This window comes from Thunnus maccoyii, chromosome 13 (genome assembly GCF_910596095.1).
Source record: "Thunnus maccoyii chromosome 13, fThuMac1.1, whole genome shotgun sequence".
Classification (NCBI taxonomy): domain Eukaryota; kingdom Metazoa; phylum Chordata; class Actinopteri; order Scombriformes; family Scombridae; genus Thunnus; species Thunnus maccoyii.
This window is the reverse complement of record NC_056545.1, coordinates 20,669,623-20,690,942: the sequence shown is the minus strand read 5'-3', so window position 1 is coordinate 20,690,942 and position 21,320 is coordinate 20,669,623. Positions and strand designations below refer to the sequence as shown.

Genomic DNA, 21,320 nt, shown 5'->3' with positions numbered 1-21,320 from the left:
ATCTGTATAATCATGTTTGTTTCATATAGCTTCCACTCTTCAGTAGCTTATCTCTCATCAGCGGTAGCAGTAAGCACAAGATGATAAATCATAATTGATACCCAGTGAAAAAAGGTCAGAATGACCCTAAGGGTGCTGCACATTTTTTAAATATCATATTTTATCTAATGCATTATGTTTGGTTGTATTATATAGGCATAGCACCGCGTGGCACTTATTTTAATATCCGACAGTGTCTCTGGATTTGATATTTATCATAGTGATTAATCATAGCTGGTTAAATTGCTCAATAACCATCCGCTGCCCTGCAGGCAAGGAAATCTGAATATAGGATTGCATGAAGGGCCCCTGCTCCCTGTGCGCTGCACTGGGGCCCCTGCTGGGATTTGGTATATTAGCAGGTGGAGGAAGAGTAAAAGCCTAAAATGGCCACCATACCCTCCTCACCATCACCATCATCACCACCACCACCACCACCAGCAGCAGCAGAAGCAGCAGCAGCAGCACTACCTCGGAAGCCCATCCCCTAGCGTCCGTCCGGGGAAAGTACCCTGCATGCGCATGGGCGGAGAGTCTGCCGCTGTGCGCTGTTATTATTGTAAGAGTAATTTCTTTTTCTTTTTCTTTTTTTTTTTGTACGAAAATGGCGTCTAGTCAGGGAGGTGTGGGAGCTGTCACTGCTCTACAAAGCCATCACTACTCTAGCGGACCTCACTGGAGCCCGGGCATCAGCCAGTACCAGCACCAGCAGCAGCACCACACGGCCCGCAGCCTGGACCGGGCTCTGGAGGATGCCGTGTGCTCGGGGATACTGAACCTGAGCGGGAGGAAGCTGAGGGAGTACCCGGGGATGAGCTACGATCTGACCGATACAACACAAGCAGGTGGGTTTTTGCTGTGCATGCTCAGACTACAAGAAACCACGAGTCAGTCTCAGTGTGCTTCAAATAAAAATCAACTCTCAGAATAATGTGAATGTTATTCCCGCATTGGATTTTTGTTTGGTTTATTATAGCGGCGAATGAACGTGTAGGTGACAATATTTTAAAGGGCTATACCGTCCACTGAGCCGGCTGCTGTAGATGGACAAAAAAAAACCCTGATTGTAATCACCGTCTACTCGGGTTCATTTATGACACCAGTTTATTGCACAAGGGTCTCTGCTGCTGTTGTTTAGTTGTTTTGGTCGACGCCAGTAGCTTTTACTGCTTCCCCCAAACCCCCCCCCCCTGAGACACATGAATGAGACGGCAGGCGCACCCATGAAGGAAGGAAGGCAGGCAGGCAGGCAGGCAGGCGCTGTGCAGCGGTTCGCACACCGAGCTGCAGTCTGCTGGAACAGAATATGAATGAACCGAGAGGCCAGTAGTAAAGTCTTGCTCGCTCAGTATCATTTGTGCTGAACATGTGATACACTTACATACAATTTTTTTTCTCATTTTCCTCACATCCAGACAAAAGATGCAGGGTACTTGCAGCCCCCCCCCCTCCTCCTCCTCCTCCTCCTCCTCCTCCTCCTTCCCTGCCTGCATGGGTGCATATGCCCATACAGCTCCCATAATCTGTCAGAGAGGAGGAAGATATTGGTGTGCTTTTGGTTTCATATGTAGGCTAGATGTGTATCTTGTATTTCAATGGGTTTCTTCAAGGGGTATCCTTATTCTGTATTGTTTCATATACTCATGTCAGTCAGTAGGTCAGTATTAGGCTCACGTTTTCTGGATTCTGTTATCAGGTTCATGTCTTACATACTAATTTGTATCTCGGTTAAGAAAAGGGCTTGTCTACCTTTTCACACCTGAAGCTCTATTGTGAAACTGATTCATTTTCATTCCAAGGAATTGAGTGTTGTGGTTGTTAGTATGAAATACAGGTTTTTATCCAAACAGTTCATTCATCATTCTAGGGAGCTTCTGAGTCATTTTCACGGGTAGTTACTGTAGGAGATGCTCGATCTCAGCTTAATAGTCGTCTCCTCTGAGATGTCCATATACCATATGGTGCTTCTCTTTGTCATGTCAAGCTCATGGCAGGGGCACCGATTTGTTGGAGAGTCTTTACCCCGAGAGATTTATGTTTTCTGCTTAAAGATTTTGCTACCTCTCCATATTCAAGACAGTTTTTCCAACCATGTGGCATATTAAGAGAAAATCTTTACCTAATTGACATTTGTTATTCCAATAATAACCTATAGACCAACTCATGAGTTTTAATAGGTGTTATTATTAATCATTTACTTAGTAGCATCACGCCCTGTGTTGATTGTCATGGACCAGTGTTCTAGTTTGTGACATATTTTCTTTTTAAATTGCGTATATGTGAACAATGTGAAAACTAGCCTTGATGAGCTGAGTCTGTAAATATTTTGCATGAGTTGCTTTTCAGGGGTGAGACAGACACACCAGGAAGCTATTGTGCACTATTTATGGACTACCAGGCTGAGTGTGCACACTTGTTACAATGTACTGTCAAGATTATCAGCTTGTCTCTATCAGAAGCGAAACTGTCCAGATATTTCTTGATTGCTGCATATAGGTTTTTGAAATAACTGCTGTTCATGAGTGCATGTTATATACAACACTGGTAGTAATCAAAAGAGGACATGAGAGTATACATTTCTGTCACATCTTTGTTCTCACTCTTTCACTGAGACTAATCCAGTGACTGTGGATGCTGCAGCCTTTTCACTTTGTGTTTCACGTCTTCATTTCGATGCCTTGAGTAAAAGCTGCGACGGTGGGAAGTCTCACTTTCAAATGTGCAAAGAGAGATCAACACCTCACAACACCACGCTTCACATCAACTACAGTGCAATCACTGCAGTGAAATGAAACAACATAGAGTACAGCTTTTACATTTCTGTGGAGGCCTGCAGGATCAATCACATCAGGAGCCTTTCAAACGGAATAAAAAGCAAGCTCATTCAGATTTAATCAGGCAATGACTCCTGAGATGAAGACGCATTTAAGAATTTAAACCATTTCTTTCTTAGTGTGTTATTATAATATCTATCAATCCCATTGCTGGTTTAAGAAGTGAAATAGGGTTTTTACACCGAGCAGGATCTATCTGAGTGGCCTCCATCTAACTAAAGAGCAGCAGAAGGCTTCAGTTTGTGTATAGAAAGAGAAAGAGAGAGGCCCGCTCACACAAGGGTGTCTGTTTGCAGTGTGCTACTGGCAGTTTGTCTCCAGTCAGTTTGTTTTCCCATGGGAAAGCACAACGGCTGTGAGCTGATGCCCTGACCTTGGAGAGGGGCTGGGGAGCAGTGCATCAACCTGGGCAGATGTTCAGGTTCATATCCCAGCATGCTCCTGCCTGCCATTACCCTACCCTCGAGGGGACAAACCCACGCACACGTCATACAGTGTGAGGTGCCTCCACTGCAGCACCATGCAGCATGTCTTTACACGCGTGCATTATTCTCAAACATACAACTCAGTTTGGACAGCGGGAGGATCAGATGCTGTACTGTATGTGTGGTATCTCAGGGGAATCCTTTTAAACATATTCTGTAGATTTTGAAACTAGCAAGTTTATGTGGTTTCTTAGAGAACATAATGATTTATTTAGAGTATACTTTGGAATATGGGTCATGCTGGAGATTGTGGTTTTAGTTTATTTTATCTTTTTTATGACTTAGCCACACAGTTGAAGACTACACAGACTCTGTCATCACACAACAAATCTCTCTCCTTCTTGGATCCTCCATGAAGGGTTTGGTGTTATATTTAACAGCCAAATAGAGCTCTGGAAAGAACGTGAGGTGAAAGAAAGATAAAGACGTGTGAAGTTTGCCTGCCAGTTGAGGATGCATTCAATAGTGATTTGACAGCCAAGAACAAACCACAAGCTGAAAGATTTGTTGTCTATGTCCGAACTGCTATAAAATTGTCTCTAGTCCAGAGCTGGTTTGAACAGGTGGTAAAATGAATATTGCTCATTTTATTTGAGTGTGCGTGACTTGCAAACAGAATATCTCACACTGTAAAAATGCTTCTTTGTTGTCACATTCCTGAGAAGTTTGGTCCTCTGAGACAGCTTGTGAAGGACAGTCTCCACAAGGACACAAGTCTCAACCATTTAATAATCAACCAGTGTACACACTGTAGTCGTCACGGCCCATTACAGCACAACCTCATTGCGGTCAGCTGATTCACAAGGACATAGGCTTGGCGGTTTAAAACACAACACAGCGCTACACTGTGCTACTCATACTTGGTGAGCTGCCTCGCTGAAAATCAAATTAAATATTCCTGGTGTCATTATAAACCTTGTCTTGTCGTTGCTTTTGTCATGTGTAGTCATTGAAGGATAGCAGACGTTGCTGGGTTGCTACTCAAAAAAAAACAACTGTCCCCCAAAAAACTTTTTCATTTGAGAGATACAGTATAGATTCAAATGATCGTAGCCATGTAAGTGTAGTCTGAAACATCCGGGGGAAAAAAAAAAAAAAATCAAAATTCCACTTTAGTGTTTCTTCCCTCAGGGCTCCTTCTAGTGAATGTGCCTCTGCATGTCTAGACAAGACATATGCATACCTGTCAGCAGGAACGCAATGCCTTATCACATCAGTGTCACCACAGTTAAATATTTGGATGGTAAAACTGAACTTAAAAGAGAAATAATGATTGTGAATAAGATAAGTCTTCTGATGACACTTGTTATGATATGCATGGCCTGCGATGAAAATGAATTATCTGCTTTTTTGCTTGAGGTTCTGACCACACGATATATGCTTAATTATTTACTTTCTGTTGCTTACTAGAGATTATTCCCTACAGTAGCAACTTTTTTGATGAATCAAGCAATATTTTAGTCTATATAATGTCAAAAAATAAGCATAAATGCTCATGACAATGATATTACTTATTTTGTCTGATCAACAATTAGAAAACCCCCCAAAGTATTAAAGTTAGAAACATATAAAACAGATAAACTGCAACATAACAATGAATCAAACTCACGGGTAGTCTGTATTCACTAAGTTATAATCTATATAAAAAGCCTCCAAATGAGATGACGTTTGTAGTGACATCTTGCATACAGTATGTGACGTTGTTAATCAGAGGTTAGTTATGGTGTCAAACTAAGTGTACAGCCACAGCTTCGGTTTCTTTTGATGCAGAATATGAGTGAAATGTTTGATTTCTGATCTCATTCCCTTCAGTCAGCACGTGTACGAGTGAAAGACGAACAGGGCCCTAAAAATATATTGGAAACAAATATACTGTCGAAATATTTACCCGCCAAAGCCACCAACTTTCATAGTAATTTGTAGTTTTCACTCTGCTCTTCACTTTGCTCTCACATAACAAACCCCCACAAAGTAACTGAACAAATACAGCTGATCCAGTGACTGCCCATCACCCCAGGCCACACCTCACACAGAGCAGTCCACCCATTCACTCGATCACCGTCCGCCAGCTCACCCGCAGGCTGCGCGCACACCCCTGGTATGATCCCCGCCCAAACAGATTGATGCCAGTGATTAGATGACAGTCAGAACAGACTCCACAAATCCTCAGCCCTCCAAGACACCAGTCTCAGTCGTGAACACTCCAAAAAAGGAATCATTGACCCTCTTATAATTACATAAATGGCTCATCCAAACTTGATGAGGAATCCCAGCAAGGCATGACTGCATTTGATCAACCTGAATCCACACCTAGACAAAGCACAAACACACCCGCAGAGTGTGCCTAACTGCTCTTAACATCCAGCAGATGCCCAAGCCAGACACTGTGGTCGCGTCTGCAGCAGGGTGAAATTAATTAACCTCAATTAATCATGTTTTTATTTTCCTTGTTTTCATTAAATTAAACCTTGTAACAAAGCTGTCAAAGAGCTAAAGTAAAGATCTTAATTTGCAGTAAAATATGGTGCAGTGTTTGCAGTTTCCACACTTGATGCTGGGATGTATTATAGACAATAAGTGATATGTTTGCCCTCGTTGATGGCAGGTTGGATTTTTCAATAGTCTTAAAACAAATATTTCTTGTTCCAAATCCCTATGCAGCAACTGGCAGTACAGAGAGAGACATTATTCTCTTATTTGCATCAGCACTCAGCAGGATATCTATTAGTATAGAGTTTGCTGTGTCACAGAGAGATGGAGCCAGACATCATCTGCACAACCAACATAAATGAATGGATGGATTGCTGATTTAGCGGGAGGGTGCAGTGGAGTGGAGCCTTGGTGAAGTCTGCCTGGCGGGCCCCGTCCTGCGGGAGTTCTGGCCAACCGGCAGGTTGGATAAAAGGCCCACTGTGGGCCGCAGATGGCTCATGGAGAAGGAGGGAGAAGGGGATGGAGATGGACAGGCTCACAAAGACTGCCCCCCCCCCCCCATCCCCCTCCATCAACCATCGACCCACATGATTCCACTGCTACAGAAGAATCCCCAGTTGTGGGGCTGCAGGGAGGTATACAGCTGGGTTACAGCATCAAGCCTCAGGGAAAGGCTGAATTTACTCTTAATGGAAAACGAGTATACCCCGTGACCTCAGCTTTGGTCTTTCCCCACGTGGTAATTTCTGTTTCCCTTAACCTCTGGACTTATTTTCCCTGTGTGCTACTGACTGTCTCATGGTCTGCTTCTCACTTCTGCTTATTGGCCGCTGTCAGAGTTCAGACCACAGCTACAGAGCAAGAGCTTGTCTGGTCTGGTCTGTTGGTTATTTAAGGCTTGTCAGAAATGAGAGTCTGTTTAAATGCACAGACACAAAGCACACAGAGTTATCATGTCGTGTAACCTCAGGGGAGTGAGGTTCTGGTATCTGCATAGATATGTTAAAATGTTATATTTGAATAAAAGCTACTGGAATGACATTTTGTATGTTCTTTATGCTAATCCGCCCACACACTCCTCTTACCAGGTGGTCAGAGAGTGCTTGCTTTCACATCACATATAGCTTAATTCTTTAATTAAGGGTGGTAGCTATATGTAATTGCACGTATTAAGAGGATGGAGGTGCAGTAGTGTTTGCTTTTCCAGCAGTATGGATGAGGTACTTCAGTTAGGTAGGACAGAATAATTGAAAGCTCCATGTGTTTATCTGGTGCTGTGCAGCTCCTCACATAGGTCTCTAATTATCGTGTCACCCACAGATAATTCAGGAGACAGGATCCTCCACATACACACATACACACACACACACACACACACACACCAATTTGCAGCTGCTGGATCAATATGTGTCTGAAGGTGAATTCTATACAATGCAAGGTAGTCTTTACATGTATTCTTCTCACAGGCCTCCATGTATCTGCATGTTTCCTGTTCAAATACCGTTTGTGTCAGGGTTTATTTAATAGAGCACACAGAGAGAAACAGATAGACAGTGTGTGCATGCACATGTGTGTGTGCATGAAAAAGTCTTGAGCTGTGTGACTGATTCATCAACCCTAAGGGAGAATGTGTCCTAACTCAGTCTCTGCATGATCCAAAGACACACAGATAAGGTGAACCTCCAGAGAGCATGGGTCTGGCTGATGACATAGATTGTAATTTAGTGCATTATGTATATATCATGCATTAGGCCAAACCTTTCACTTGTACACAAGACATAGGATGAGTCCTTCTCATTTTGATGATTTTTTTCCCCAAAATATCCATATATTTGATTTTACTGATCCCATGGTCAATCCTCTGGTATCACCCTTAAGGAAAAACTTGACATTTGCTGTCTCACTGCATCTAAGAATTGCAAAATCATCAATATGTTACTTGCTCTTTCTGGGTCCATCTAAATGTTTGCTGGAAGTAATGGGCCCTAAAGCATAGCTAGACTTTAGACTAGGGGTAGATGTATTTTATGACACAACTGTAAATTACTTCAAAATTTGTCTTGGTCGTGTAAGTGGGAAAATGTTGAATGAGAACAGACAGCTGAGTAAGTCCAGAGTGTCCTCTTCTTCTTTGACTGTCGTGAGCAAGAAAGCTGGCATCTAAATATTTTACCATAAGAGGCAGATGCGGATAGGAGGCTGTGCTCATCTTCATTGAGTGGAACAGGGTTTTCATTTATATTCTTGTTGAGGAATAGAAGCAGCTACACATGAGATATAGTCAGGTCTGTACTAATTGTCAGACACCTTTAATTACAGTTTGTCCTTTGTTGATTCAGCATGGAACAATTGTACCTCTTTCATAAAACTAAAACACAATCAACATATTGGAAAATATAATAGGAATATCTTAACAGAAGGATTCCACATTTTACAACACATGTCAATACTCTCCATCTTTTCTAATTATTAGTTTTTCACAGAATAGAACAAAAATACACTAACTGTATCTGAGTTATATCTCCTAAATCCCAATATCTATGGAAAATTGTGGTAATGCTTTTTAGCCATGATAGCTTAGCAGCATGGCTAGGTTTGTCAATGTTGTTTTGTTGGTTTGCTAGTCTGTTTGTTAGTCCATCACTTTGATACAGTTTGAAATATCTCACAGATGTTCATGTCCCCCTGTTCATGAATTTTAATGACTTTTCTGATCTCATAATTTCTTCCTCCTGTACCTTCATCAGGTCAAAATTCCAGTTTGTCCAATACTTTGGTTTATGCTCAAATACTTAACAAAACTCATGAAATGCATATAAAAATAATTCATAATGATTAAGCTCAGAAAAATAAATCATATCAAAGAAAGAGCTAGTTATTTTTCATGAATTATCCCAAACTATCCAGCGACATAGAACACACAACTCTTCTGTACAAAAAACAGCCCAACTCTCCCTTCTTTGGTGGTTGTCTTCTGTTACTTGCAACTGATCTTTCAACAAAAAGAAAAGATGAGTGAGTTCAAACACTTTCCACCCATTAATACAAATCTAAATCCATTACTGTGCCACTTCCAGTGAGATCAATAATGTTAATACTGAGATATTACACTGCCAGTAGCACTCAAACTATTGAGGTGGTGTAATCTTAGACCAGTGTTGGATGAAGAGGTGCGCTGCCTAACTCTCCATCACAGAGACATATTGATCAGTCTCAAGCCTAAAGCAAACAAAACGGGCAGTGCCCAGATCTAAAAAAAATGTCACGTGTCTATCCAAAGTGCATATATTTAATCAACTTCTGTTTTTTGCAGATCTCTCCAAGAACCGTCTCACAGAAATCCCTCCAGAAGTGTGTCTGTTCGCCCCCCTCGAGTCGCTCAACCTCTACCACAACTGCATCAAGTGCATCCCAGAAGCCATTATCAATCTGCAGATGCTGACTTATCTCGATATCAGGTGGGCCACTGCTCACACCACACTTTCAGTTTTGCCTTTCCACAAAAACTGTGTTCAGTCTTATATCAAGAAGTGCTTGTTCCCCTTTCATTACACTGACTGGGCGAAAATGCTCACATGAGAGGGATTTCCTCTTTTGCCGAAGCTCAATTCCCAATCACTAGATGCTCACCGTTACATGCACACTATGTGACACAGAAAAGACATCACAGAGTGTAATATTTGTATGCTGTTCTCAATGTAGGTTAATATTTTGTCTTTCTCTACAGCCGAAATCTCTTATCAGTTTTGCCAAAATACCTGTTCAACCTCCCCCTCAAAGTTCTGCTTGTGAGCAACAACAAGCTTGTGTCCATCCCCGAGGAGATCGGCAAGGCCAGAGAGTTGATGGAACTGGTAAGCAGTGTGTATGTGTGTCACTTCATATAAACTTCTGTGGATTTTATTGCCCTAGTAATCCCATCTTTTACACTGTGTCTCCCCCTGCAGGACGTGAGCTGTAATGAGATCCAGGTGCTGCCAGCTCAGGTGGGGAGGCTTGTAGCCTTACGAGAACTCAACATCAGGAAGAATTGTCTTCACATGCTGCCTGAGGGTCAGTGCACAATCTGCGTTACAAACTGAGCATAGAGTTTGGAGGATAAAGCTATTGCAAAACATTGCATTATGGGAAATGTAGGATCTAGTGTTGTTGGAGCTTGATCCATAGTAGGGACTAAAAGTCAGTGTATCTACTGCTTTTTATTTTAATCACTTTTTAACCTGTCTATTATGAGTTAAAATACAGCATATAAAGGCATTTACTGTGTTCCCCATTACATGTTCAAAGTATAAATGTACCACATTTAACAAAAGCTATTTATGAAACTCTTCTCTTTTTCTGTATTTGCAGAATTGGCTGACCTGCCTCTCATTAGACTTGACTTCTCCTGCAATAAGATCACAGAGATTCCTCCAGCCTACAGGAAACTCAGGCAACTGCAGCACATCATCCTAGACAACAATCCTATGCAGTCTCCACCCGCACAGGTATGTCCATGCATTTATTACATATCATTTGAACCTGGTACAATTGCGCCCTCTAGTGGGTGGATGAATACATCTCTCTTTCGAGTGGTTACAACAAATTCCTTGTGTGTATTTGTATGTTTCAGATTTGTCTTAAGGGCAAAGTGCACATATTCAAGTACCTGAACATCCAGGCATGTAGGATGGATAAGAAACCAGACACCCTGGACCTCCCCTCCCTCGGCAAACGTTGCCTTCCACAGCCGCTTACAGATAGGTACTAACATATTTCCCAAATATTGTTTGATCATGAAGTGACACATAATGCATATATTTATCACTTCCTTTCCTTTAAATATATTGTTTTAAATTGTTCTTACTCTGCATGCATTTGCTCATGTATCACATCTACATATCAACTTTATGTTAGTATATTCATTACGTAATGCATACATCAGTGTTTCCCCTATATGCTTTCAACAGTGGTGCTGCTAAATGATGAACGCCGCTGCTGAAATTTCATATTTTGCATAATAATCAGCAGCTGACTGGAGCTAGTTGGGAGAGAATGGGAATTGGTGTCATTGCTGCAGCCTCTCATTTGCTTCCTGTGTCAGTGTTTGACTGAGGGCGGGGCTCAGCTCCTCCACACGCACACACACACACACACAGAGCAGACAGCAGCAGAGAGGTGGAGACAGTGAACCAGGTGAAATGAAAGTTTTACTCGAGTTAACGACAACTACGCTCGTTACTGTAAGTGTAGTAAAACCTTCACAAGGGAAAAGCCAATATGTATTTTATCAAACCACCTGTTCAACAAGCATAAACATAAGAAAAAGCGAAATGCAAGATTTTAAACTGCTTTGCCCGCAGTCTCCCCACACTCTAAAATGAAAGCTGTCTGTATGTAGCCTAAACGTTTAGCTTAGTTTGCCACATATCTTAAAATCTGGCAAATGCTTGTAAACTTAGCTGCTGGCTGAGACAAACCAGCCTCTCTTCTCTGTACCAGCGGTACCTGTATCAGTGAATCACATTAGCAGCAGAGGGAGGGGGACAGGAGGAAAGACTGATGGTGAATGTCTGTGTTTTTCAGTCTTTCTAAACTTCACTCAGTATTTTGAATGAATTGAAGAAATATTATTTAATTATTTTATTGACATGTTATTTTTGTTTCCAGTAAGATATTATTGAGTTTACATAGGGATTTTACTGTTATAAACATTACTGTTGCTGCTCTGGAGACAATATTTAGTTGTATTTCAAATATAAATCAACTCTAATCCTGTGTTGAATTGGGATTACTTCAGGACATAGTGTTTACTTCATCAGTAAACATATTTGTTTCACTTTTCTCCTTGCTAATGTCTGAGTGTACTGTGAAAAAATACAACCAGTGTTGTTTTTTTAATATAAGGTAAGGTCCAAAATGATATGAAAATGCATAGTTTTTAGTCAAATAACATCACATTTTCTTGAGGGAGAACCCCCAAACCCACCACATGTGTTGAGGCATTTAATTCTTTGACATGTATTACAACTATAGCTATCTGGGCCTCCAGAGTCCTTTTGGTGTCAAAAGCTCCTATATATTAATAAAATCATAGCTCGATGAACATGAATAAACCAATCTGACACAAATCTTAAGTAGGTACTTGAAGTTATTTCACTTGTGGTGTGCACAGATAGGAGTCCTGTCAATATGGGCCACTCAGCAGCACCACTGCTGAAAAAAATCCAAGGGGAAACACTCCACATGGTATGCTCATATTTCTACAGCCTTAATCAGCTCTTTGTTTTGCATATTTCCAGCATGGAAGATTTTTATCCCAGTAAGAACCATGGGCCTGACTCTGGAATCGGTAGTGATAATGGTGACAAGAGGCTGTCTACAACAGAGGTAAGACGTCAAACACACATTAACTGATGGCCTTTCAAAATACGTGCTAATACAGGTGATATGGGATAAGCGTGTTAACGTGTTTTACTACTTATGAGAATGCAATATTTTGAGATAAACAACGTTAAATTTTATTTGTTTTTGGGTACACTGTTAAGCAACGTTAATTTACTATTGCTAGTCATAAAGTATTACTTGGTCAGCTAAAACAAACTCTTTTGGGTTCAGGCTCGGGCTATGGTGCACACAAGCTGCCTCTTGAGATAAAGCAGTCGAGGATAAAACAGACTTTATGCAGTCGAAATTCAGGCTTGTGGTCTGCAAAAGAGGAGCCAAGTACAGCAAACAAATCTGAAAGAGCCAAAGCAAGCAGGCAGTGGTAACAGTCAAAAGAATGTCTGAAAGCCATAACTCATTTTATTTGCTAGGCATGCAAAGTATTGCATAAGAAGGGAACATCATAATTCAACTCTCAAACCTCAGCTTTATATTAAGGCAGTGACATGGTTAGTAAGACAATGAGACACAGCTGAAACAGACGAAGTGGAGGGTGAATGAGGTGAAACTGTGATGCAGAGTCGATGGAGATAAAATAGATTTATTTATTTTATTTGCACAAAGGTTACAATAAACATATTACACAGTAAAAAAAGTTGTATTAAATTGTGCAGGAGAAGAAGGAAGCCCAGAGGGCTTATACAAAGTCCTCCCCTTCATTTCAACAAGTCATAAAACATACTGAGTCATAAAACAATATAACATCAAATAGACAAAGAAATGTGTATAGCAAAAAACAAGAGAAAAAGAAAGAAAAGAAAAAATAATTTGAACACTTTAAATGTGCAAGAGGTGTAATACAGACCCAGTCACACAAAATTCTATTTAGATAAAAGATATTTTTTTAAATGTGTTTTAAATGTTATTAAAGAAGATGACGACTTCAAAGTTGTACTTAATGAATTTCAGAGATGAGGACCTCTAAATTTGATAAAACATTGATGCTTGGAAGTGCGACAATAAGGTAAACAAAAGTCCTTTGATCGCCTCATTGAATCAGAGTGAATGTCTGATGGTAAAAGGAAAAAATTATGAAATGTATCTGGAAGGTTTTGCCTGTGATATATGAATTTGAACATAAACACACATGTTGGAAGAATATTTACAGAATAAACAAAGGTGCAGATGGCTCTTGGCTAGTGGAGTTTGAAATCATTCTTAAAAGCCTTTTTTTGATTAAAGACTCTAATCCAGAGTTAAATAAGAGGAAGGATGAATCAGAGAACAAACTTTCCTCAATATTACAATCATTTTCATTGACCTTTTCCAAATATGTTCAATATGTTTTTTCCAAGTTAGTCTTTCATCCACAATAACTCCTAAGAATTTAGTAAATGGGACTTGAAACAGTAAGATTAGATTGAGAGTGAGTTTGTTCATCCGAAACCATTTGAAAATGAAGGGCATTCCATTGTTTGCATGCTGGATTAGTGCTTTGAAATCATCATGAGTAACTAGTATCATCAGCAAATAAAATAAGAAAAAAATCTTTGCAAACCACGGGCAAGTCATTAATGTAAATCAAGAATAGAAGTGGACCAAGGATAGAACCTTGGGGTAATCCACAAAGTCATTTTAATCTATTTGAGATGCAACAGTTTATGGATACAAATCTCTATTGTTTAAATAACTGACTACCCATTTGAGTGCAATATCCTGTAATCCATATTTGTTAAGCTTGGAAATAAGAATATTGTAGTTAACTGTGTCAAACGCTTTGGATAAGTCTAAAAAGATGTCGAGTGTTTATTTTTTTTCTTCCAAGGCAGAAGAAATCTTGTTGACAAGCTGTAACAGTGCCAATTCTGTTGAGTATTTTTTTCGAAAACCATATTGATGTTTGTATAGGATGTTGTTCTCAACTAAGTGCTTTGAGAGTCTTGCATCAATGAGATGCTCCAGAATTTTTGAAAAACAAGGTGATATAGAGATTGGACGATAATTTGTGAAAGTATCATGATCACCTGATTTGTAAAGGTGTATAACTTTAGAAACTTTGAGATCATGTGGCACAACACCTGTTTGTTAGGATAAGGAGATAATATGGGTAAGAGGATCAATGACTGAATTAATAAGTTCTTTTATCAAGTTACTTCTGATTCCATCATGTCTCTCAGCAGAATCCTTTAACTTCATAATAATACTATGTATTTCTTTAGCAGTGGGTGGCTCAAAATTGCAAAGTGAGGAAAATTATAAAATAGCAATTATACGCTTATTTCTATTTAGATATTTAAAATAAAAATACTAAAATGCAGGTACACAGACCAGTATTAGTACATTTCAACAAAACCCAGAATTCACTGCTTGTTCTCTTTCTCCCACAGCCTTCAGATGATGACACGGTCAGCCTGCACTCTCAGGTTTCAGAGACAGCCCGTGCTGATGCCCTCTCACTCCTCTCCAAAATGGACTCGTGCAAAGGTTACCGAAAATAAGTATCACATTATCCCTTTGAAAGCAATAACAGAGACACGGCGGTTGTTGAATGAAGTGCCTAAAATATGCCAGTTTATGTGATCAACGCGGATGCTTCCTCCCTCTATCAGATCAGGATCTCTATGACTTTATAGAGCCCAACCCACACGAGGTTCCTGCTCTGTCAGAGTGTGATGGGCAGCAGAGCACTCATGTGTCTTGTATAAAGGTATGAATTCAGCTTTTTATATTATCTCTATATAGCTATATATTAATTTTGGATCGTAAAAAAGGAATATCATGCTATTGAAGATCACAGTGGATAAGAGCAGATATGTATGTGAAACACAGACAGTAAAACATGGTTGAATCCGCAAATTTTATCGTATAAACAGTACCAGTCGAAAGTTTGGACACACAGGAAAGTGTGTCTGAACTTTTGACTGGTACTGTATGTGTTTGCACGCACACATATGCGTGCACAATATATTTAGTCATCATATCTGGTCGGGAATTTGAAATACTTTGAGAAAAGAATGATGACAAACATCAAGAAAATCTATTTAAAGGACAATAAATGTCTATTTATAGGTCCCTGACATGGTGTGTCTGTTTCTGTGTTTCAGGAACTGGAAAAAGTTCTTAACATGTCTCACCAAAGCAAAGATAAAGATAGCTGGAAAGAGGAGTCAGGGTGAGTGTGTTATTCAATATAGCAATCTTATCTTGAGATTTGATGGCACACATTGTACCTCTGATGCATGAGTGGGTTTTTTTGTTGTAGTCATTTTAAATGGGTTTCCTGATACCGGTTACATGCAAAGAGTCATCCTGCAGCTGCAAATGTAAAATTTTGTGAATGATTGAAAAATGATGATGAAAATGATGAAAAATGTGTGTAGCTACATGAGCAAAGGTTTCCTACAAAAAACTGTTGTAAATCAGGAGATGCAGGTTGAAAACATGGTTCATAATGAGTTGACTAATTCAGACAGTGCCTGCTAGTGGTTACAGTAGGTGAATACTTAACTAATGTGGCTGGCAGACCTGTGCATTGCCTGGTCTATTTGATGGACAGATCTAGCTCATGTGCGGATAGCTCATGCAGTCGGATAGGGATAGCAGCTATTCTGAAAGGCCAGTTTAAAACATCTGCAAATATTTTGGGAAGTTTATACCGCAAAATCCTAGGAAATAATACACACCCTTGATTTACCGCGCTTAGCCTCGACAACAAATTGAAATCAGGTGGTCAAAATGATTAGTTTAGTTTTACGTAGTATTTAGTTATATACACACAATTATGTCAAAGAGGTTTTACTGTTTTTACAGCTGCGTTGAGGCTCTCTGAATGCATTGTCTTGGTGATGTGGAGCGCACACATCTATTTCCAAACCGCTTGAGAATTTGGGCCACATGATGTTTTTGTGTAGTGTTTAAACTGGTGATATAAAAATGATTTTTACAACTTTCATCGTGAACTTGTTTCAGTTCCGACAAGGAGCAGCTAGTTGAGGAAGAGGATGATGAGCTGAAGGAAGTGCTGGATCTGAGGAAGATTGCTGTTCAACTTTTGCAGCAGGAGCAGCAGAATAGGTTTGTGGGTCTCCACCTCTCATCACGAAAGCCATGTCCTGCAATGTTCTGTGTTAGTTTAGATATCCATCTTGAACATACAGTACTTCTTTTACTTTCTCTTCATGCCTCATTAACATGCATGCCTATCCCATCAGTCTAGCTAATAGCTTAGAGGCAGGATTATCTCCTAACATTTGATATTTATTGCCTTCATGGATTTTGGTCCAACAGCACTTATGTCTGAAAACAATAAGTGATTATTACTCTGAGTTATAAATCTACTAAAAAAAATCCTCTTTGTTGTTGCTGGATTAATTCTCTGTCTCACAAATTCACACAAGTTTCTTTGTAGGAAAATTTCATCATTGTTTGTTTGTTTCACATTTGCTAAACGCTAACAAATCAAATTCTTAACAAATTCTTTTTCTCCTTTTGTTCCTGCCTTTCCTTGATCATCTCCCTGCTGCACATTCGATGTGTGTCTTCCAGACGACGGTCCTTAATTTGCAGAGCAGAGAGTCTTATTCACCGACGGAGAGTGACCGGCCGAGCTCACAGGTAGAACGACTTCTTTTATCATCATCTACAGACAGTTTGTGTGTCACATCAAAAAAAGAAACAGCATATCTCTGGTGTGTTTCTGTGCCTATTTGAATAAATACAGTACATCATTTAAATACTACTATTAACAACATACATTCCATACCAGCTTAATGTAACGAGTGAACACGAGGAAATCTAAGTCTGAGCTGTTTCCATGCTGGAAAGTATGAAAATGTTCCCACTTTAGAACAGGAATAAGCTCACTTTTTCTGCATGCTTGTATGTAATATGTAAATTATAACTATTGTTAAAAGGAAAGGCTAGCTTACAAACTGGGGTTCTCCATTTAGTTTTAAACAGAGATTACCAACTTCTGGCCTCTAATAGCCGATTTAGAGTCCCTCAATTTAAACGCAACAGGCTGAAGAATTCTTTTACACATGTTTGATTGTCATGACTATTTGGTGTTTTGTACGTCTATGAAAAGTGTCATATGTGAAATTGTAGGTTTAATCTCTGCGTAAATCTCTTGAATGAAAATGCCTTAAGGACGCAAAATGAATTTCACTGTAAATTGACAATAAAGTTGTGTCCTTTGTTGCTCAATTGCTGAAATTCCTGTTGAATTTGACGCCAGATTCCTAATTTTGTCTGCAGGTTCCTAAGTCACTCTGGAAGCTCCAGCAGCAAACCGAGGCCCCCGCCTCAGACAGCTCGAAGGTACGTTACTGTGCCACATGTTCAGTCCTGCTGATCAGAAACGCGCGTTTACAGTGAAAGGCGATATCTTAATATTCCAAGTGCAAAAACACAAAGATATGAAATTTTAAATGATATGAAACAGCAGATTCTTACATTTAGAAGCCGAAACCGGCACGTGTCTGGATTGAAACTAATCATCAAGACTAATCATTTCAGCATCAATGGTTTACTTGTTTTTAGGAAACATGCTCAGATTGAACATAGAGCACTTCTGTATTGTTTAACTTCTGATTCTAACTGGACCTGAAGACTCCAAAAGGGAAAAACAATTGTTTGACTTAAGAATTATAATGCCCTAATTAGTATAACTTTTTGTGAAAAGTCTACCTGGCTGGTGTTCATCCTTCTCCAGCAGGACAGTTGCTTCATCTTTTTAGCTCTCTCTCTCTATATATATATATCAGCATAATAAACCTTTACATTACATCCCACAAATGACAAGTGTAATTTATATATTTATTTATTATTAAAGAGCCAAACATGAAGCAATCTTTTATTGTGCTTCAGTTAGCGTGGTGCGCTATCCCCCCTTTCAGGTGTGTGCACATTGAAAGTCAATGATTAAAGTTTAGAATAAAGTTGTTTTTTTATACTAAGTAAAAGTGACACAATTACTTTTCATGACATAGCTTAGTTATGGCTGTATTGGGTAATTTTACTTACTATCAGAATACAAAAAGGTTCTTGTACAATGTTATCTGAATGTAAAACAACAGATATAGTCATCTGATGGTACTTGTGTCTTTATCTTAGTGCTTCTCTGGATGAGGGAAGCAGTGGAGCATCAGTGCTGAGTGGACAGGTACGAACTCTTTCACTTCAGAGCCAACATACGTGTGATATGCCAAATTCCTTGTGTCTATCAGTCCCATTCCTTATGTGATGTTTTGTCTGTGGAGGATGCAGATCTCTGAAAAGCCAGTGGTTTTAATTATTTTAACTGTGTGCTTTTACAGCCTTCATCCTCCTGCTCCTTTGACGGCAGCCTGAAGACAGATCAGTCAGATTCAGAGCCAAAGTGGCCTGAAGTCCCCCCTGTCCTTAATCAGAATGAAGATCGGCGGAGGAATAAGTACCTGAGAAAGGATTATCTGAAGGTACGAGCGAGCCCACTTGTTGCCTCAGGTGGAATTCTCACCTGTGGATGATTACTTGTGTATTTCATTCCCTTGTCGGTATCAAGCCATGAAGAAAATTTTGCAAATTTAGGGGTGCAACGGATCACAAAACCCACGGTTCGGATCATATCACTGAGTCACAGATCGAATTACTTTTTTGATCAGCAAAAAAAAAAAAAAAGGGGGGGGGGGGGGGCAAAACTTTGTATTCCATATGTTCTGTAAATCACTTACAGCATGGAACTTTTGCCCATGGTCTTAAATGAAAACAACATTCAAGATGTCCAATGTTTAAATAAAATCTTAAAATATCTAAAATATTCAAAGCTCAATTGGTGGTGAATGAAACAGCCTGTGTCCACATCATCAAAACTTGATGACAACTTACAAATATGAACACACGTCTTGTCCTGCAGCTTAGTTTGTTTAACGAGCCACCAAACAAACATTCCGTGGTGAAAAGTGCACCACTTACGTCTGTTAGCAGCTACGTAGCTAATTAGCTGCACAGCTGCAGCACATCGAACAGCATGTAAACATAGCTGCAGATGTCACTACGGACCCCTTAGATGCTGGTTTGGTCGTTGCTCTTCAAAATCCCTATTAGCGACGCGCTGTCTGTCCATGACTTGTACTTACAGCAGTTTGTTTACTTTATTTTAAATGAGATATTAAATTTTGCATTAACCCGCGGTTCACATGCGTGCGAACCGTGGGGGGGGGGCGATTTGTACGGATCACGGATCAACTACGATCCATTACACCACTAGTTTCAAGATATCCATCTCTTCCTGTTGCCGATGAATGTTGGGAATTAATGGATTTTTGTTTGTGGTGCTCACAGGAAAGTTATATTTGAAAAACTATTCAGAAACAATTTTCCCATTCATCTGGAGTTCTTACTGTGGACAGTCTTATCTCTTTGTTTCTTCCAAGAAAAACACAGTTTTCACAATCAAGTCTGTTTCCAGAGAAACTGAGACATTGTTTCATGAAAATACACATTGTTCATCACATTTTCTGGTCTCCTCCTTTGTATGGAGTTCACAGCAATAGTTTCCAAGGCAGATATCTCAAAATCTGGGCAAGTAAAACCACAACTTTCTGCATTGTTGAATACCATTACTGGTGTGATTTGGATGAACTGAGCCTTTAAGAATGATGAAGAAGAATGAAGCAGTGTGCTGGTACTGCAGCACAGGAGGTGTTATAAATGTATCAAGTCTATGACAACAAACACCTACGAAGGTGTTTGTCTTATATACCTACAAAGGTCTATAAGAAAGTCCCTGCTTTTTTCAAGAAAGTTAGATGTTACAGTTGTTTTGATTAAAGATAACATTGTGAAAGAATGTATGATGAACATTATGTCATGCTCCTGTCATTATCATCCCAAGCACGGTAAGTAAATTGCTATGAAATCCACAAAAAGAGACCGGAGACCATGAATAGAAAAAAGCCTGAGAAGTAGTGTCAAATCATAAAAATAATTTGTTTATCGCTTCCTTACAGTACAAATGTCAGAGTTCTCGGAAAAACTCCAGTGGGAATGACGACTGCGAGGTGAGTGTGAGAAACATCCTGTGTGGATAACAATCAAAATGTGATCATTGTGAACATTGTATTATTCTGATTTTAATGTTTGTTTTGTCTCCAGGAGGGCTTACGCAATGCTGATTTCAGCACCACCCTGACAGTATTTGGACTAAAGCCTAGATCAGGTAATGAACAAATGTGTGTTGTATTACAGGTGTTGTGTTAAAGGTTGAATGTGTAAGAATTGGCCAGAATTTTAGTTTAAAACATTAAAAAAACTAAAATTATCAACAGAATGTGAAGAAATAACAATTTTGACATTATGCCAAAGACCTATATGTATGGTGTTGCAGAGATATCTACTGAAGTTAGCATGCTAACCAGCTAGCTCTGGCCCTGTGTGGCCTGTCCTGTCTCGTAATACCACTTTGGACCTCAAGGGTGATAGGGAGTCACTGTAGCGTCCAGTCTGCCCTCAGTCCAACATGAGAAGCTGGAGGAGACATCAGCTGGTCATATCAGCTGATCTGACAAACTGCACTGGGTTGCAACAGCTATGTGGAAGCTGGCCATTTGGCATCATAGCACTTCGTAGTAAGCAGGATCGATACTGAAATATCAAATCAATAAATTGGGTTTCTACTGGATTTCTGGTTGTAAAATGGCATGCAGTTAATCAAAAAAAGCTGCTGCATTACCATTGACATTTTATGATTTACACCTATCCCAGAGGCATGTGTGTAACCGTTAAGTCGTTACTTAGAGTTATGTCATAACTTATCTCTGTGGTGCAAGTGTTGTCTGACCTGTGCAGCTCTTTTGTAATTTACTACTAGCTGTAATGTCTCCTAGCATTTTGATATCTTGACAACACCGTAGCACAGATTCACTGGAAACAGTAAGCTTTACGCTATATTCAATGAGCAATAATGGTGGAGGGTGATGCATTTGGGTGGGACCAACAGATTGAACCTTTAACATTTTGGCTTAGTGTTTTTTCTTTTCACTAAAATGACAATCATGGAACTTGAGGTTGAAAAAGGCCACAGGGTCATCATCTTTTAAACGTGTGATGGAAAAGCTTGATGCCAACTATGCGTGTACGTGAGGAAATTAGCAACAAGTATGACGGCAGTCCATGTCAGTCC

General features: G+C 39.7%; 1 protein-coding gene across 1 annotated transcript in view; it reads left to right on the top strand.

The window, feature by feature from the left end:
- Window positions 1–351: 351 nt before the first annotated feature.
- Window positions 352–21,320, top strand: part of lrch2 (leucine-rich repeats and calponin homology (CH) domain containing 2) — a 38,183-nt gene continuing 17,214 nt past the window's right edge. The window contains exons 1-17 of the mRNA XM_042431534.1: window positions 352–884; window positions 9,105–9,249; window positions 9,519–9,645; window positions 9,739–9,844; window positions 10,142–10,278; window positions 10,404–10,534; window positions 12,073–12,160; window positions 14,545–14,641; window positions 14,767–14,864; window positions 15,262–15,329; window positions 16,127–16,231; window positions 16,703–16,771; window positions 17,414–17,476; window positions 18,272–18,320; window positions 18,475–18,615; window positions 20,149–20,199; window positions 20,294–20,357. Of these exons, the coding sequence (XP_042287468.1) occupies window positions 644–884; window positions 9,105–9,249; window positions 9,519–9,645; window positions 9,739–9,844; window positions 10,142–10,278; window positions 10,404–10,534; window positions 12,073–12,160; window positions 14,545–14,641; window positions 14,767–14,864; window positions 15,262–15,329; window positions 16,127–16,231; window positions 16,703–16,771; window positions 17,414–17,476; window positions 18,272–18,320; window positions 18,475–18,615; window positions 20,149–20,199; window positions 20,294–20,357 (1,780 nt within the window). The 5' untranslated portion in view covers window positions 352–643. The remainder of the gene's footprint in view (window positions 885–9,104; window positions 9,250–9,518; window positions 9,646–9,738; window positions 9,845–10,141; window positions 10,279–10,403; window positions 10,535–12,072; window positions 12,161–14,544; window positions 14,642–14,766; window positions 14,865–15,261; window positions 15,330–16,126; window positions 16,232–16,702; window positions 16,772–17,413; window positions 17,477–18,271; window positions 18,321–18,474; window positions 18,616–20,148; window positions 20,200–20,293; window positions 20,358–21,320) is intronic.